The 19,164-nt window shown below is 41.4% G+C and overlaps 1 protein-coding gene across 1 annotated transcript in view; it reads left to right on the top strand.

Moving 5' to 3' along the window:
* PLPPR1 (phospholipid phosphatase related 1) overlaps nucleotides 1–19,164 on the top strand; it is a 132,426-nt gene that overhangs the window by 50,471 nt on the left and 62,791 nt on the right. The window contains exon 2 of the mRNA XM_082074841.1: nucleotides 11,664–11,772. Within this exon, the coding sequence (XP_081930967.1) occupies nucleotides 11,710–11,772 (63 nt within the window). The 5' untranslated portion in view covers nucleotides 11,664–11,709. The remainder of the gene's footprint in view (nucleotides 1–11,663; nucleotides 11,773–19,164) is intronic.

The following is a 19,164-nucleotide window of genomic DNA, read 5'->3' as shown; positions in this document are numbered from 1 at the left end:
TGTATTGGCTTTAAAAATGTTTAACAGGTCATACAATGGCCATGTCAGCCCCTCTGAGACTTTGATAGGTGTCGTAAGACAAAACACACAGGGAAGAGCATGGGCCTCCAAGAGGACCAGTGTTTGGTCCTAACCAGGAGCCTAACTCCGTAGAAGGGTTTACAACAGCCTTGCTGGATTTGTAAGTGAAAGCTGATGTTTTGACATCTCTCAAAAACTGGCAGATGGGGTTGTGGCCTTATAGCCAGACAAATGCTATATTGCCTTTTCTAGTAGCAGAACACATAGTGCCTATTTTTATAGTAATTTTCATATATTTCTCTACGTAATAGGTAGAACTAACAAGCCACTATTCTGTGTAAAATCAGCTGTCTGAACCCAGGATAAAAATGCAGCATGGAAGGGAATAGACATTAAATAATAGCAGAGGCCTTAAAGCTGTGGGCACAAGGTGTTACCAGAGCAAACGGAGCTACAACCAACCATCCCACCAGTGGCCAGTTCCTGGTCTCTAAAGGAATGCAGCCATGGCGTGGGTCAAACTGGTTTTAAGTGTTACAAAGAGAGCAAACATAGAATATGGAAAGTGTACCATAAATAGCAAATTGGAATGTGACATGGAATCAAAGAAGAGTGTAGAACGATCAATGTGTAAGGTATAATAGAAAATGTATAAAAATACGCCCATCTGGATTATAGACTAAAGAGGAATAAGCTCCCAGCGTTGGCATTGATGGCGTTGTCTCGGTGAAAAGCTCAGAACATGGACAGCTTGCCACAACCATCTCTCCCATCCCAGACTAAAGCCATCAGCCACGGGGCTCAGGGGAGGGTCTGTGGTGAGCATAACACCACAGAGAAGGGACACGTATTACAAAATCTGTGACAGAGTTTTAGCTGTTTTGAAATGTTTTTGGTTATAGTTTGCTGAATTTTATTTTTCTTTATTTTTCTTTTTTAATGATAATAAATAGATCTGGACTAAAGTTATTTTATTAGACTGTTAGAATGACAGTAGTCTCAACAGTAAATTTTTAAGTTCTTGACTCTATCAAGGTTGTGTTTCTGAGGCCCACCTAGATTGTGTGAGCTGTAGTACAATACTATCCTTAGAAGCAGACAAATTACAGTATTCAGCCTGTAGGGGTTATACGTGCTTCTCTTTGACACATAATGGACACAGAGATAAAAAGAGGAAAGCAAAAAATTAAAGCAGTTTTTCTTCTCTCACTTCCTTCTTTTTGGTTATTAAGGAGAGTTTCTACCATAGTGTAAGCCAGAAATCCCTTACAGTCTGTCCTTGCAAGGGATGAAGGTGATGTTTATAAATCAGGTGAGCAGATTAAAAAAAATCGACCTAAGACTGATCTTGCTGCCAGGTTTGTGGGAGTGGGAATCAGTGCAGTCCTTGTGTATCTCTGGCAGCCCCACTGCCAGTATGAACAGCGGAATATCAGAGGAGCAAGAGTTTGTACCTCTGGATCTTGCCACCAGAGGCTACAGTGTGGTGAGGCAGTTGCTTGTTTACTTTCATAATACTACAGATTGCAATCAATACTCACATAGTTTTTCTTGCTTGGCCCCGAGGGGACAAAATGAATGCATTTTTTCTGTGTAGAGTCTGCTGGCTTGTGCCTCTTACATGCGTGCTGTTTACTACTAGCTCACCATGGTTTTGAGTTGAAATTTTCAAAGCGGCATTCATCCCCTGAAAAAAGGCGTGGAAATAAATAGAAAGATATTACTCACCTGGTTTGCTCCCCTCACCCTATCTAACATAGCTGTACTCTGTTCATTCGTGTGCTCACCTCGCTATTCCTGCTGTTTTACCTTTATGCTATGACCTGCATGAACACTCTCTGAAAGTACTGGCTCCCTAAGCTGTCATAGCAGGAAAGTGGGAGGAGCGGGGTCTGAAACTGCAAGCCTGAACATCGCCAGGAAAGTTTGTAATTAACTAAGCCCAAATTATCTCCATTTTCTCTTAGTGGCTTGTTAAAGAATGATTTTCTGATTAGCGAGAGAACTTAGTCTTTCTGAGAAGTCATGATAACAAACTTCAGGGAGGAAGAGATGTTTGTAAAGGCTACATTTTCCTTCTGCACTTTGCACAAGCCTCTTCCTTCAAATAAAGGAGAAAGCTATGCCACTGCTGGCTCAGCAAGGAGAGGTGTGAAAGGGCCATTGATTTTTTCCTCGCTTCAGTTGTCAGTCCGATCATTCCATAGACTTTTCTTCTACCTCTGTCAGCTGGAGGGGTTGTACCCCCTTGGGAACTGGAGGGGGGTGGATCAGTGCTGGGACTGGTTGCACTAGGTCTGTTCCACTGCGAGCTGCTGGTGGCATCAAGGAAATCCCTGCTCCGTGGTTAAGCTTGAGATTGCAGCTGCTCAGCTCCTCCTGCAAGTAAATAAGGGCATAACTCAATTATTGCATTCAAGTGCATGAATCAGCCGCTTCCTTGAACTTAGGCTCAGCAGGGATGGCACACAAAAAGACCATGTAGCATATAGTTTTGAAATATGTTTTTAATACCAGGATTCTCAAAATTGTTTCGGCACACAGCTACAAAACTCTACTACAAATTAAAAAAAAAGAAAATACTTTGTGTTCTTGCTGACACATAGCTACTAATTGGTTTTTTAGTAGCTCAATACATTTCAATAGGGTCATTAACTAAGGATGTTTTGAATAGAAAAAAAACAAGGCAACACTAGCTGTTTTCTGGAGTAAAGTATGAGTTTTCATCTGAATTAGGGAAATTTCTTTGGTCTATTTTTTCTTATATTAAAATTAATTATTTTAATATATTTAATTTGAAAATAAAATTATTTTGATTAATATTAAAATCTCTGTAAAATCCTGATAAATTTGGGAGAAGAAAGGAGAAGTGTTTTCTCAAATCTGTTGTATTGATATCCCTTTGTCAGAGTAGACAAAATCTTCAGTCTTGTGTTTTGCCATCACAGGTAGAACTTGAGGTCTGTTTTCCTCATCTGCCCTCCTTCCCAGAGCATTTGTTCTGTAGCTCATCCAGTTTTCATCAGCTCTGCACTGTTGCATTGTTGCCCTCTGTATTCCACAACCTGGTGTTACAAAACTTGCTCGTTTCTTCCGTTTTCTTCTTTCTCTTCAATGTCTTCCTGCTTTTCCACCAGGTAACAGTGATAAGAGCCTGAGGAGAAGGCTGATCTGTTTTTTTCCTGTTGAAGCTGCCCAGAATTTCCCCAGTGGCTGTTGGTGCCTTGCATGGAGAGGCACCAAATGCAATGGAATTGGTTTCAAAGAGTGAAATTAGGTCACAAACCATTCATGAGATGATCCCAAAAGTCAGGGATGTTGTACTTTAATACTTGATTTCCAGCCTAAGCCTTGCAAGACTGACAGCTGTAAATAAAAAAGGGTCTTGGCCATTTTCTTTGTTGGTTGTGCAAACGAGGCAGTGAAATTAGAATTCTATACAATTTTGTAAGACTGGTGTTTTAGCATAGAGTACCTGTGTCTCAAGCTCATGATTAATTAATTCAATTAGTTGCAGTTGTAGATTTTTAGTATGTTACTTTTGGAATGAGAGACTGCTATATTTTCATTAAGCTAATCATACTAGTAATCTCTGGAATTCAGAGTCCCTTATCTTAATGAGCTGTTACTTTATTGCTGAGCACACCTGCCAGTTTGTTGCTATAAATGTCCTTGAGATACATGGAGTTGTAGAAGTACAAGTAATGATGGGTTGCCTCTTGCATTTGTTCAGAGAAGCTCACAAGGCAAATTAATTAGTCTAAATCAAAATTATGTGCCTACAGGTGGATAAATAAAGGCCAGATACAGTCTTTTTCTTTTCCCCAGACAATAATGGACAACTCTCCCATTTAGATTCACTTTAAGTTTGAAGGGATCAAATGAGAACTAGAACAATTAGCTTTTTTGAGTTAGATGAAAGTTACAATAGGAGCGGGATCAGTCTTGTTAATTGCATTTACAAATTCAGTTGTGTTTTGTTTTGGCTTTTGTTTTTGCTGTGTTTCTGTGCTTGTTTTTGTTTGTTTTAGAGACTGCTTTTTATTGTTTTCAAGAATTTCCTAATGAATTTTGTCTCCGTTTATCATGTACTGCTAATCCTTTTGCAAGAAAGAGAGAAACATTATCAGCTCAAGCAGGTTAAACTTTTTATTCATACGGTTTCGCTGATGTGATACCACATCTCAGTGGGTATCGTTCAAAGCAGCATTGAGTAAGTGATACACTGAACGTTTTCACAAGAAATTAAATGTCTTGCCAAGTGAAACAGATCAACCATGATGACACTTTCAGAGCTTTAGGGCAAGGAAAGGTTTATGGGCGCGACATGGTTCAAATAAAGCTTGTTGGCCATTGCGTTTTGTTTCCTGGATGCTAGCATGCTTATACCTGCTACTTATACAGTTAGGTTTTGCATTCTACTTAGACAGTATCTGTGAAATTCTGGCCAAGTGGCATCAATGTGAATTTTGTCGGTCGCAGCTGTGGCACTGGGATTTCACTGGCCTCCCTGCTGTGAGAAGTTGTTACGAGGCCTCTGCCATGCTGACACAACACTCGAACTCTCTGCGAGGGGTGCCGACCCATTATCAGTCTGCCTGTCTGTAGGTTTTATACTACTGCTTATCACTCAGACACAGGATAATTTTTCACATGAAGCAAGGGAAAACATCCCTAACAGAATCCTTAAAATGTCTGTCCTCAGGTTTCTCTGTGGATCAAACCCTGCCTTGCCACCATGCATCCAGAAATGTATTTGTAAGAGATTGGTAGTTTAGGAATCCAGATAGCTGTTCATGTAGCTTCTTTATAACAGGTTGTCGAGGGTTAAGATTGCGGGGTGACAATAAAACCCTGGCAGATGTATTGTTAACTTCCTCTCCTGCCCCCTTCCCTCTTCAGCCCCTCCCTCTTCCCATTTCCCACTAAGGACAGGTGACCGGGAGGGAAAGAAGGACAGAGAGAAGAGAGTTGGAAAAATTAAAAATGTTCTACTAATGCTACTAATAAGAATAGAGAAAATAATAGAAAATATACAAAACCAATCTTGAAAGTCTCAGCAACTGCAGAGCCGGCACCCGAAGTCCTGGACTGGACTCTGCAGCCAACCGGAGCTGGATTCAGTCTGTCACTAGGCCTCAGTTCGCAGGGACGACTCGCAAGGTCCTCTCCTAATGTCGGCCATAAGGAAAAGGGGACGAGATCCTCGTGATCTCCCACTTTTATATGAAGTATTCACGTGAATGGGATGTTATACACGGTTGGTCAGTTTCTTGGTCACCAGTTTCTCGTTGCCTCTCTCGTGAGATGTCCATCCATGCTTATCAATAACTTCGCATTCCATTGCTATGTCTACCAAAACATGTATCTGGCTGTCCAGGAAAATGCAGCTATATGAAGCTTTAGCTGACAGGCAAAATTCACTAAAAGAGAAACTTGTTCTGTAACAAAACCAGGACACAGGTATATATAACAGGTTCTTTATAACAAAGTTCAGGTATACTGTGAACTATATTACTTAGGTATCATTGTTTGCCATAAAATGGTTTGCTAGTGCAGAAATGTTAAAATGTGACCTCTGCTAGCAGAAAAGGGTCAGAACTCTCATCAGTGAGAGAAAGTGTTTTTTCTGGCTTAATGCTCAAGTGCTGCAAAAAGTTTTATTGTGATGGTGAACATGTGTGGGTTTATTGTGTGTATTGGTGGTGGGGTTTTGTTTCTTTTACGTGCTAATTATTATGATTTATAATTAGTTTCTTGTCACTGAGTTTGTTGAGACATATTTGAGAAACACTTTTCACTGACAGGCCAATTTCTTAGAATGGTTGTAGCTTAAATAGAAACCAGGCATTTATGCTTTTATGTACGTATAATAAATGTTATTCTGTGGTGAGATCCAGACCCAGTAAACTGAGCTCCTTCTTCATCTGTTCAGCACCTCTTTTCAATGTTCTTGCAAAGTATGAGGAGGTGCTGCTGATGCAGGAGACAAACACCAGCAAGATCTTGAAACTTTGAACACACATTTGTTTATGACAAGCTACTAAGCAATTTCTCAGTTAACAACTAAAAATCAAGTATGACTCAAACATGTTAGTCAGAATTTGGGTGTGCTCTGTCATCAGTCTGATGGCATGTTACTGGTCTGGTGGCTGTGGTGTTGGTGGCTCTTTGTCTTTCAGTTCGTGGTGGATGGGCTGAAGAGTTGTTCGATAATCGCAAGCCAGAGCTAGGTGAGGGTCCTCCCTCTGCCCCAAGCTCCATTGTGTTTCTGCTCTTTTCCATAGGTCAAGTGCAGCCTGATCCAAAGGATAACTTTCTCATTTGTAGGTCAAAACCAGAGTGCTCTGGCTTATTGAGGCAGCAAACTGAGCGCCACTTGTTTGGAACCTTCTGTTTATTGGAGACGCGGTGCTATTTTCTTATCTTTTCTATTTTTATGCAATAACACCCAGCAAACAATCTGTGTTATGTTTGGATGCAAGGCAGACAAACCAAAACACAAGCAAGTCTTTATGCTACTGTGTCATTTGGACTTCCCCTCGCACAATTTTGAAGTGATTCATGTCACTAATCAGTGTTTCTGATTACTTGGAAAATGCTAAAAATGTCTGTACTTTAGCCAGGAAAACATTAAATAGCCATGACCGCCTTTTGAAGGAATATCTTACCTTCGATTCCTTAGGCCTTTTTGTATACAGTGGGTAGGTTTATGTGGAAAAGACTTTGCAAAAGACATTTGATTTTAGCCCTCCATTGTTCTGTTGCAAGCTGTTCAAAATCAAATGCACGGTCATGCCAGGGTTGTGTTGGGATAAGGACATGCCTTTGGACACACCAGGGGTGAAGCTGCACGGAGAGGACGCGAGGCTGTCCCATTTTGATGTGTGTTTGATCGGTGCCTGTGCAGAGTTGTGATGTGCATTCTGTTGTGGTGTGAGTAGCCGGCTAAGGGAAACCTCTGTTGCTTAAATGTACAATGAGGACTGCATAGTTCTTGTGCGGGAATTAGCAAATACATTTCAAGTGTAGAGATTGTATAGTCAAGTGGATGGAGCACTTGATCAGAGTCTGAGAATAATATGTCTTTCTTCAGCCTAGACATTGAGTCATTGTGTGATGTCTGACAAATTGCTTCAGTTCTTTCTGGCTCTGTTTCCCCCACAGGAAACAGAGGACTTTAGAATGAGGTATGCTTTAGAATGAGATCTGTAAGAGCTAGTGTAAAAATAATGGTTTCAATTATACAGTTCACTGCAAAAGATTGGATAATCATCTTCAGCAGTGGCATTAGTTTGAATTTATTTTCTTAATTGAATGGTGGTTGGACACATGCAATTTCATGTTTCAGTTGGGAAAAAAATCCTTGATGAACTGGTACAGAAGTTTTAGTGATTTTTTTTTTTTTTTAGTTGTAAACAAAATTCTTAATTTTAATGAGAATAAAGATCTCTATAATTTAAAGCCAACAGCCAACAGAGGATTTGAAATCATTAATGCAATGTTAAACTAATTTACAAATGGGGAAACACTTGCATTTTAAGTGTCTTCTACATTGTTACAGAAATACCAGGGTTGTGTTCCTCCTAATATAACATTTACATTTTATTTTGAAACAGAATGCTAGCTACTGCTGAAAAGATCATGAAACTGTTTAGACAAAGAGAGGCAAGAAATCTAATCCTTTTTTTTTTTGTGCTTGCATCACATGCTGGTACCAAATGATCAGTGGTTGTATTCGTCACCTCTGGTCTGCGCAGATTTGGGATTCTGCAGCGATGTGCCACGTGTGCTGGTGGCTACATTGCTGTCTTAATCTGCACAGCAATTACTGCATTTCAGGCTGGCAGCCTTTGAGCTGAGGGTAAAAGAAGCAAGCGTTGGTATTGACTAAGTGGAACACAGGTTAAAAACCATGATAAGCAGTGCCTGTTAGCTTTTCTGGATTGTGGATATTAGTATTTTCCACCAATACTCACTGCAGCAATATGTAAAGCCATAATGTTCATCTTATCACCTATGCAAGACAGTTTAAAAAACATAAGGGTGGCCACTGTCTCCTGAGGAACGGACAAGCAATTAATTGGTTTGAGCACCGATAACACAGAACAACAATCAGCTGTACTGTATCTGCTGCAGGAGCTGTAGTATAAAGGCTTAGCAAATGCTAGTTTGTCCTAGATATGTCTTTTTTGCTGTCTGCCACGTGCTCACTTAAAAAGCTTTAAAACATACCTGAATGGGGCTTTCAGAGATTCTTTTGCTGGTCAGTAACCTGTAAGAAAATACCTTTTTTTAGCACATTCTTCTTTCCTCCATTCTTCGGCTCTCATTCTTCTTTTTTCCCCTGGATGGATCCCTGTGGCAAGAAAATCTCTTCAGCTTGACTTCTTTTTTCTTTGCTGTCCTTTCCAGTCAATTTTCAGTTCACTTATGTATATTCTATGTCTCCGCTTGTTCTCTTAGGAGATGTCAGACAATAACCTCCTACACTGTAGTTCAGGGGCTTTCTGAAAATGCATGTGAGCTGAATTGAGCAAGATGAGAACTAATGCTAATTAACTCACAAATGTTGTGTTATACAATTATATATATTGTCTAAAGAGTAGAAACACCTCATAATACCAGAGCTTCGATTATTAATATTCCCTCTACAGTGGTCCCTAATTAGTTAGAATGGGTTTAACAAATTCTACTGTCATGCAGTGTTCACAAGCCTTAAGAGGTCACAGCTAGTGGGATCTAAAAAGCCTCTTATAGTTTTGCTAACAGGAGTTCTTTAACAATTGAGTCAAATTGATAAAAATGGAGAAGGCAATACCAGATGCTGATATTTGAGCTGTTATTTCCTGTTGCTTTGGTCACAGGCTTTGCGCTATGAAAACTTGCTCAATGTGAAGAGATCTGAATGGATTATAAAACAGGACTGTCACTAAACACTTGTTTTACATGTTACTATGATTCCCTGATTCTTTGGGCAAGAAGTGGGTTATCTCTGACTGCTCTGCAGACTGAAACATCTAGGGATTGCTGTAATCTGTGTTTTGCTGTCTTGTGTCCCTAGAAGACTCATTGCCAGCTGGAGGGAAACAAAAGAGGGTGCTCCCACCAGGATCACACTGTTATTCCCCTTTCCTCACTGTCAAGTGAGCTGATGAAAATACCTGCTATGACAAGCACAGGCTAGCTGAGAGTTTTCTGCAACCTGGGAATTAGCTGGCCTGATCAGGCAACTATTTGGTCTCTTGCTACTTATGCCTGACACAAATGTGTCATCACATAGGAGAGAAGCTGACATGTAAAATGCTTTCCCATAGGCAATGTAGGTTTTTTAACCAGTGGTGCGCAATAAGCTTAAAAGAACAGACATGGTGATACATATTTATGACACCAGGAGTCCCCTAGCATTCAATTAGGAAATTCTATATGACTACTCAGAACTCTCAACTGCTTTGCTAGTCAGTGCAGTTGCTTTCAGTCATCTATTGAGAATGTCACTTAAATTCTTGTGTTGGCTTTCAGCCTTCTGCTTTGGTTAGGAGCACACAGCAGTCACAGCAGTCGGAACTGAAGACACAACTTGAAGTTATAGGGCAGTGTTATGGAAAATCTTGGTTATTTCTAAGCTCGATCTGGGAAAACATTCATGAATGTGCTGAGGTATTAACATCTTTGCACAAAGCCACTTGAAACACAGGATTTGCAAAAAAGGTGCTGACAGTGAATCTCTAGGATACAAAAGAAGTTTAGTGGAATAATGCTCTATAAGCTGCTCTGACTCTTTATCCTACTATTCTACCAGGCACCATGTGCTTGCTGAGTTAAAGGGAGACCCACATGATGTAAGAGCTGGTGGTATGAAAAATGTTGTTAAAAAATGAATGTCTGGAAATTTTTTCTACAGCCCAAGTAGAGTTAGTTTAAAACAAAACAAAGCAAAAAAACCCCACCAAAACAAAACAAACCACAATGACACTAACCTCTAAGATAAACCTCATTTTATCTCCAAAGTAACATTGAAGTATGTTTGGAAAAACAGGCATTTTGAAAATCCAGAACATTTGTATTTCAGAACTGGGATACAGTGTAGGATGGGAGTGTCTGAAGTGTGTCACAGGTAACATCTCCTGAGTATTTTGTTTGACCTGGAACTGCATTTTTCCGTGGTTAATAGTTCAGAAGCCACAGGACGTGGCTTCACTAGAGTCATTACAGCTGTGCTGAGTCTAGAACCATATTACCAAAACCGCCGTATACATTGTGTATTTTACAGCTCTAGGTCAAATTGTTAAGAGCTGAGATAAGATACACATTATCATAGGTGGCAAAAGAAGAGCCTGCAGCATGGTGCAGGTGGCAGGCACTGGCAGCTGACCCAGCTCCTCAGGCTTCATAACCTCTGCTGAACTCGTTTCTCTGATATTAGTATTTCTTCCAGTGGACCTGCTGAGAGCTGGTGAGAAAGCACTGACCCCTTCGTGAACCTCACAGGCTCCATATGCCAAGTCCTGAATTGCCACCCAGATGCCAGCGAGGTCACAGAGCCGGGGGAAGATGTTGTGCAAAGCATCCTCTGGAAAATAACACCAGCTTTCACCTCCTTCCTCCCCCCTGCCCCTAGCCTGTGGAGATGCTTATGATCTGGGCAGGGTTTCTGTGTGAGTGTTAGAAGTGAGGTCAGGCCTGCCTAAATCTGTGCTTTTGCTTCATTTACTCGTGTTAAAATTGATGGCAAATGATTTCCGTTCTCTTCTGTGTCTCATGCTCTGTCCAAGCATGCACCTAGCAGCTCTGAGCTACGTGCTGCTTTTCCAGCCCCCTTTTTCCTGCTAGCCTTTTCCCCTCTCCAAAATCATTTAAACCAGGCTTCGCATCTTGATGTGTTTCCTCATGCATGCAGAAAAGCACATGCATTCCCAGTAAAAATTCTCCATGTTAGTCTTCAGTTCTCTCCTTTCCTACTTTTTGTGCTGTAAAGAGATTGTCTTAGCACAGAGCATTATAATGGTGTGTTAATTAGAACAGCCAGTAGCCTGAAGTAATTCTAAGTAGGTAGTGTTTTGTGGGTTAGTGTATGAATTTAGAGCAGACTAGAAAGGCTCTGCAACAAGGGCACAGTCCTTCATTGCATTTTTGTTGTATTTGCTAGTGCATTGTTTTTTGTGCGTAAGACACGCTGTCATCCTGAGCAGGGCAGACTATATGCAGATAAACATTTGGATCATGTGTACAATTAATGTACTGTGTGTCTTTTAAAGTGCAAGTTCACAAGTCAGTTGCCAAGACCTCTTGATTTAACACACACTGTAGACAGGACAGTGAGCTGAAAATGTAATTTTACAACCTTGGGGAAGAAACTGTTGCTTGGGAGTGGATTGTAATTAAGGAAAACAGTTGTATTGTGTATCGCTTTTTGCTCTGCACATGATGTGTCTTGTAACCTGCATCTGTCTCTTTTGTGCTGCAAAGGGAGTGATGCCTTAGGTTATTTCGTACAACCACAAGTTAGACCTTGATATTCCTTTTAGGCTGTATCCCTGGTCCAGTGTGTCAGTGCTCCATGTTACAAATCTCATTGTGTTAAATACAGAGTTCCCAAAAATGTTAAACATACTGAAACACCTTTGTCTTTTGTTTTTCAGGATAATAACATTTTGAACAGTGCCTCCGCAAGAAGTCTGATGAGAAATGGCTTTAGGAAACAATACCCAGAGAAGTTATTCCATCATCCCCTGCTTCATCTTTGTTGAGGTGAGTGCAGCATTCAGTTGCAAAGTTGCATAGAAGACAGCTCTGTCCTGCAGGAATTAAGTCATTTGTTGGCCATATTGTTTGTAAGGAAGAATGCTTGCTCACTCAATAACATTAAATCCATCTTCATACTCAGTGCCATCAAGTTCCCCTGAAAATGGTCCTGCATGAGTTAGCCAGATCTTAGGCAGAAGCACAAAAGAATTAGATGCTATGTTTTCAAGACTGCCTCTACCCAATTTGCTGGCTAGTCCTGTCATATTTGGTAGAGAACGGGCAATAGCTGCAGGTGTAGGTTCAGTGCAGATGATTGCTCACAGCAGATAATTGCTCACATCTTCCAGTTTTCCTCAGACCTGTATCCATCTTGCTGCCACACAAGGACTAGACTTTTTTTAAGGAAATGTCAGATCTCACAGTCTAATGGTTCATAGGCTTAGGAAGCAACACTCAGCTCTAATTTTAGTTCAAATGGAACATAAAATTTAGATGAGGCATGCCTATCCTTTAAGCGTGATGAAGAAGCTTGGCTAGCACAAGGGCTGTGAACTGACTAGCAGTGAAGTTACAGGAGTGATTGTTCCTGCCATGACTATGGCTCCACGTCTGTGTTGAGGCTTTTTTGAGGTACTTCTTTTATCACAGAATCAGAGAATGTCAGGGATTGGAAGGGACCTCGAAAGACCATCCAGTGAATGCCCCCTGGTGGAACAGGAACACCCAGATGAGGTTACACAGGAAGGTGTCCAGGTGGGTTCTGAATGTCTCCAGAGTAGGAGACTCCACAACCCCCTGGGCAGCCTGTTCCAGTGTCTGTCACCCTCACTGAGAAGAAGTTTCTTCTCAAATTTAAATTATTAATAATTTTATTAATTAAATTATAAATCAAATTTTATAATACTTACCCCAACACAGACAGACTGACGAAAATCATTATCCACATCAATAAGTGTTCAACTGGTGCTTATTAGGCTGGAATGGTTTTCTTGGCAAGAGGGGAAATTCCGGGTTTCTAAGGAGGATGAAAGCTTCTGTCAAATTTAAAAGGTGAAAAGGAGATAACTGCCTGTGACTGTCTCCAGAGCCACCTCTCTGATACAGGTTGTATGCAATACTCACTCTTTACCCCAAATTGTGAGGCAACTTACGCTCTTCCACAAGAGACACACAAAGGACAGTCAAAAGACTAACTGTAATGCTGGGTGTTGTGTAAGACTCACGCCATTTTCACTGAAACCTTGGAAAGGTTTGAGTGTGCTGCAACAGCGTCTATAATGGGCACTGCGAGCAGTTGCTTTCTAGAGGTCCTGAGCACTGACTTGTCCCCAGGGACATGGGAAAAGCACACAGTGGTATCCTGGACCTCTCTAACCTTTACTCACCTGGAGTCCCCTCCTCATAGCATCTTCTCCAGCCAGGAGATGCAGTTCCCTTATACACACTCCTTACTTTCTGTACTACTAGCTTAGCTCCCAAAACACAGTCAGATGATCCCTGGGTGCTTCATCTAACATAAATCGTGGTTTTCCTTTTGACTTGAATGGGACTTCCTTGCAGGAGGAATACGACTGTTCGGAAGATGAGGACAGAGGAAAAGCGTAATAAAACCACTAGTAAAGCTTTGCACAGGACCTTCCCAGCTGTCGCGATGGCAGACACCAGCGTGGGAAGGTGTCTGAGCCTTGCAGTGCTTCGCAGGGATTTCTTACTCATGTCATGTCCAGCTTCCTGAGGAATTTATGTCTCTGCTCCCTGGGGAAACTGAGGGGCTATTTTGACTGAGAAAATGGTCACTACTTTGTCCCATCAGCTAGAGAAAGGTTAAAAATGAAGGAAAAAAACAGCAATAAGCTCATAAGAAACCAAGTAAACACCATCAGGAACAAGATGTCACAAATTTGTTGGTTGAAATAAGCAGCTCTGAATATTTTTAGTCCAATAAATGTATGAATATGAGCCTGGTTGTCAGCCTATGGCAGAGACATAAATTGTCCTTCTTGTAGGCGAGACTGACATGAATATAAAAATAAATCTTTAATGGACAAAAAGAGTGTACTTTCCTTGTCCTTTCATATACTTGCCTTGCTGATTAAAACAAAATTTTAAATTAAAAATCAGTCAAAATAAGAGAGATAGTATCTGAAAATATGATCTCTCTGCTACGTCTGATGAAAATTAGTATTTCTGCCCCTCTTTGTCCACAGTATAGGTTACTAATGTAGCACTATGGGAACTACAAATCCACAGACTTATGTCAAGCATTGTTTCATTAGACAACAGGAAATGTAATTTCCTGCTGGGAGTGCAGAGATGATTGATAGTAGCCATTCGGTCTGAAAAGCCACGGTAAATCTTAAGGCCCACTGAAGGTGATTTTCTTTTCCCGCTGCCATGATTCTGAGACTAAAGGAAGTGTTTTTCAGATGAGCGACCCCAGATACCAAACCCTGTGCTGGATTGCCTGGGTTGGTGTGAGCCCTATTTTTGTAGTTTTGAAGCCACCATGAGAATGGATGAGCTGTGGGACACCTGGCTGCAGTTGCTGTAACTGCTTGCAGGACAGCTAAAAATAGGCTCTCTGGTTTCATGGTAGCATTTTTCCATGCAAAAACAATCTAGTAGCAGACATGTTGGGTGATCATGAGAAGGATAAGAGGTGGCCAGTAAATATTACCACAGGCCTGTTCCCCAGAACGTGCTGCCTCCCACACTGTCTTCCATGGAGTGTGGTCCTGTGATTAAGAGTTTTGAGGTATTTGCTCTTAAGAATAGCCAAGCCTTGGTTGTCAGGTCAGAGGTGCTGCCAGTAGGTATTTGCTACCTGCCCAGTATGCAGCATGCATTCAAAGAAGTTGTGATTTCAGTGGTGGAAATGAGATATCATAAACAGTTTGGCCATTTTAAATTCCATTACACTTCAGTCTGTACAAATGTGACACTTATCATTTCAGTGGTTATCTGAATTTCCATTTTTTTGCATTTCATTTTCCTCGCACTCAACTTACTTGTAGCAGTTAATTATGAAACCTGACTTAAAGATGAATGGCTCATTATAAAAACTTAAACCCTGTGCCTGACTCTACAAATTCCTTTTTATGTTCAAAATATGAACTTTTTAATAAAAGAGAGATAGCGTGTGATATCTAATCTGTAATGACAGAAATGTTAAATCAACATTTTCATTCCCTAATGAGAAACACAATGTCACATTATGAGTAGATTTAAAGGCTAAATAGGGAATCATTAAACTAATTTTTAGCCACTTATCAAATCTGAGTCCTTCTTCCAAATAATGCAGGCAGCTTTCTAGATGGTTCTTTATTGTATTATGGGGTATCATTGCAGTCTGGCATTTGTCACCAAGTGTCACGAAATATTACACGGAGGCACCCCGAGGTTAATTTAAGGGACAAGAGAGTCCACAACAACTTTTATTAAACCAGTGAGAAACAGGGTTCTTGCACTCCACAAGTGACTTAAGTACAGGTTCGGATATCAGTTGAGGAAATAATTTGAAGGGGCAGCAACTAATACAACAGGCGGTCCACAGTGTGCATGCACGTGGCTGCACCAAAACAATGCCGGAGCCGGCCCTGGGTCCCGGAGAAGCACGCACTTACCAAACACGGTGCAGGATTATTTTTTTTTAAAGAGATACGCGCACTCGTAGTGAGTACGGGAAGTGCACACTCGTGATTCCGCGAGGGTAAATTTATAATACACTCGCAATTGTGCGAGGGGCTCTCGGCGGCCACTCGCGATTGTGTGAGGATTTAAAGTACCCGTGCATGGGAGGAAAATACACTCGCGGTTGTGCGAGGGGCTCTCGGCAGCCACTCGCGACTGTGCGAGGATTAATTTAAAGTGCCCGTGCAAATGTGCACGGGAAATACATGTGCAAATGTGCACGGAAATATATAAATATGCTCGCAATCCTGCGAGAAGTTTTACTTACACACGTGGCGGCAGGGCAAGTGGAGTCTCCATCCCGGGGAGCGGGGGGGCCCGTGGCTCCCGGCGGCAGCGACCAAGCTCGTGCTCCGAGGGACCCGCACAATGGGCGGAGTCACCGACGAGAGTCCCGTTTTTATACTGGCTGATCAGATCTGACCTGTAGGCACTCTCTGCACCCCCACACTGGCTGTGGGTGTCCCTGAAGCCTTCCAAACATCCCCCACACTGGCCACAGGCACCCAGCAGCTCAGTGGCGCCTCGGCACTCCCTTCTCCTAATGGCCCTGGCCAGGGTGCTCTGGGGCCAAACAAAAGAAGCTGTTAGCCTCAAGTACCAGAGAAAGAGGGAGATGCGCCCACGCCTTCCAAACTGAAGGGGGGCAAGGGGAAAGAGGGGGGTTGCATTCCACCACACCAAGTGTCTGTGAAGATTTGGTATATTACATTTGGTTAAACGCGTAAGCAATTAGTCAGGAAATACAGGAAAATAATATTCTCCTTTTTCCTGCCCCTGTTCTCAGCGTCATTCACAGCAGCATCAGTGAAATGAGCCCAGCCTTGGTTTGCATGCAAGAGGTTGCACCAAGATGAGGCCAATCTTTTTTCCTCATTCAGCAGACATCTGACACTGCTTTGAGCAGCGTGCAGACCATTGACTACCTGGTCCGTGAGGACTGGTGCTCCTAGCTGCTGACAGGTGTTAAAAAGAAGTGCAAAGAGCAAGATGCCCTATTCCAGTAGCTTCCAGAGCCCTTTGAAGTCAGTGATGGACCCAGAACATGCAGCAAAGGCTACAGAGCTTCTAGCTGTTGGTATGCCGTGAATCTCTCCCAGCAGATATGAACAGTGCACAGCAGCCTGTTTGAGGATATGTTGGTGGCCAGGACTAATCACTAAAATGGTCTTGTGTGTTACAGGCAAGCATGAGCAAAAGTAGGAGAAGCAGTATCTGGGATGACAGGGAAAAAATTCTAACATATTCTTCTGTTTCACATACTTTTGGCTCTTGTGGCATTTGTTGACAAAACTCCTTGTGGAGAATCTCCTCCCTCATGGGTGACAAAGTGCTGTCAGAAACTTCTTTAATGATGCTTCAGCAGAGCTGTCTCATTATTTTGCAACCCTGCTTTGGAAAGTATGGTCCAAGAAGTGCTATGTTACATATGTGCACTGGTTGAAGATGGGGAAAGGTAAACGACAACTGGCAGAGGTGTTCTGTACACAGTGGCCCAGTTTACTGCAGGCAGGGAATAAATTGTGAGAACAACTAAGGTCCCTCAGATATGAGCAACATCAGGTGTAGAAGTGGGAGAAGTGCCAAGTGTGGCAAATCCCAGCTCTCTTCCTAGGGGACTGCTGGACTGCCCTGATGTCTTGACCTAGCTATGCTTTCCATGGACTGTGGTCTTTCTTTGTCTTTCTTATCCCATTTTGGGAGTTAAGCTTTCTAGGACAAAACTCGTGCTAGGGTAGTGCAGGGGAGCTGTGTACAGTCTGGCTTTCAATTTGGTGGGTCAAAACGATTGTTCTTGCTTTTGCAGCATATTTGATACTTATCGTTACTGACAGGAAGTGCAATGCAGTGTGATAATTGCATTTTCCGATAGAAATTGCAAGGATAGTTACGTACCATGAGTAAACGACATCCACACAACTATATGTGACTTCAAGGGGAAAGCATATGAACAACTCCTGAGCCATTGTGCCTGTTTGAATGGTAGTTTTTAAAGAAGCAGTTGGCAAGCAACGCTTCTTTTAACTCCAAAGAAAACCCTCTTATCTCTTTTGAGTCAACAGCAGTTGGGACTGTAATGGCTCTCTAGATAATAAATGGAGAAATTTATTATGGAATTTCTGCTGATGCGGCATGTTCTACTTCCTTTCTCCTCCTTCTCCTTCTTCTCACACTGCAAGTCCTGGTTTGATGGCTTGAGTTGTTCCAGGGTGTGAGTTATCTGAGGATTTATTTTCAAGTAGTTGCTTCTAAAGGAGTCAGACACATCTGAGGTGTCCTTGCACATGAAAACACTGCAGTTTTCTGGCACTATATTTAATTAAATTGTCTTAAACTGATCAAAGAGTTACTGAATACTAAGTGACTTTAATATGACTGATGTATGTGCCACATTGTGCTTTATTGTAGATTATTGTAATCCTGACATTGACAAGGTAGTAGGGGCAGACTCAAGTAAGCATCACCATTAAAACTTAAAACATTGCATGTCTTTCAAATTCTGTAATCTGAAGATCCTACTTTTTCACGCTAAATCCATTATTCTGCCTTCAGGAAAGCTTTTGCAGCAGATTGCAAACTGTTTCCTCTTGACAACTCGTTGTATAGTGCATTGCAAAGAACTGAAGATTTTGTAAGAAAAATCCTTCTTCCCTTCCCCACCATAAATAAAATGAAAATTGCTGCAAAATATTAATCCCTAGTCTTACGTCTATTCTAATGCAAACTTTAATTTGGACTTGAGGTATGTTACAGACCCATAGGATTTCTTTTTCTACAGTCAGTGGGGTAAATTTTCCTTTACTTGTTGCTATTCTACTTTTGGACAGATTGAATAGTTTTCAAATATGTTTTCAAACGTAAGTAAAAAAAAAGTTTCAGTTTACAGAAGCATAGAAGAAAAGCATTCTTCTTTCTTTGCCTGCCTACGTTTTCCTGCCAGTATTTCATGTAGTCAAGCCAACAGCTGAACTACTCTTAGCAAGAGAATTTCTGTAATACTGAAGTCAGTTGTGTGAAACAAGTGACTCTTCAACTCCTGTTTGTCATCACCACCACATCAGGGTTTAGGGAGCTATGAAAACCAAGTGAATTTAGAACAGCCATGACATATGTGGCACTTTTTTAATTCTAATTTTTTGTTTGTTGTTCTGAAAATCCAAAAGACCTTGCATGTTTGGGTGTACTGGCTGGTCCCCTCTAATTTTAAGAAGCGTTTGGTGAATATGAAATATCTTTTTCTATGTGTTGCGGTCCTCAAAGCAACATTTATAAGAGGCTTTGAATGTAACATTCTATTTGTGTTTCTTTAAAAAGAAGTCACTTGTCTCATAAGAAAAACTTGATGCTTGCATTAGAGCTTTAGTGATACGATTAAAATTGCATTAAAGGACGTATGAACATAGGGTTTAGGTTTTGGATATTCAAAATATAGGTTTTAATTTTGACAAAATAATGTCCAGTTCTCCTAGAAAACACCAACAAATTCCAGGCAGATTTTAACATGAAGGTTAACTAAAAAGCAAGTTGGACCAAGTTCTGAGTAGTTGCAACAATCAGTGACTCTTTTCTGTAGCAGTATCCACCACGTGGGGCTTTTTGATTTTGTCTCCTGCAGAGCAGAAAGGAAGGATTTTCCAGCAGTCTGCGTGTGCCGGATCTATTCTTCCCTTTGCTATGGGTGTTCTATAGGTGCTTGTCATAGGT

This window comes from Streptopelia decaocto (genome assembly GCF_964273445.1).
Source record: "Streptopelia decaocto genome assembly, chromosome: Z".
NCBI lineage: Eukaryota > Metazoa > Chordata > Aves > Columbiformes > Columbidae > Streptopelia > Streptopelia decaocto.
The sequence above is the reverse complement of the archived record's forward strand: the minus strand, read 5'-3'. Positions and strand labels throughout refer to the sequence as shown.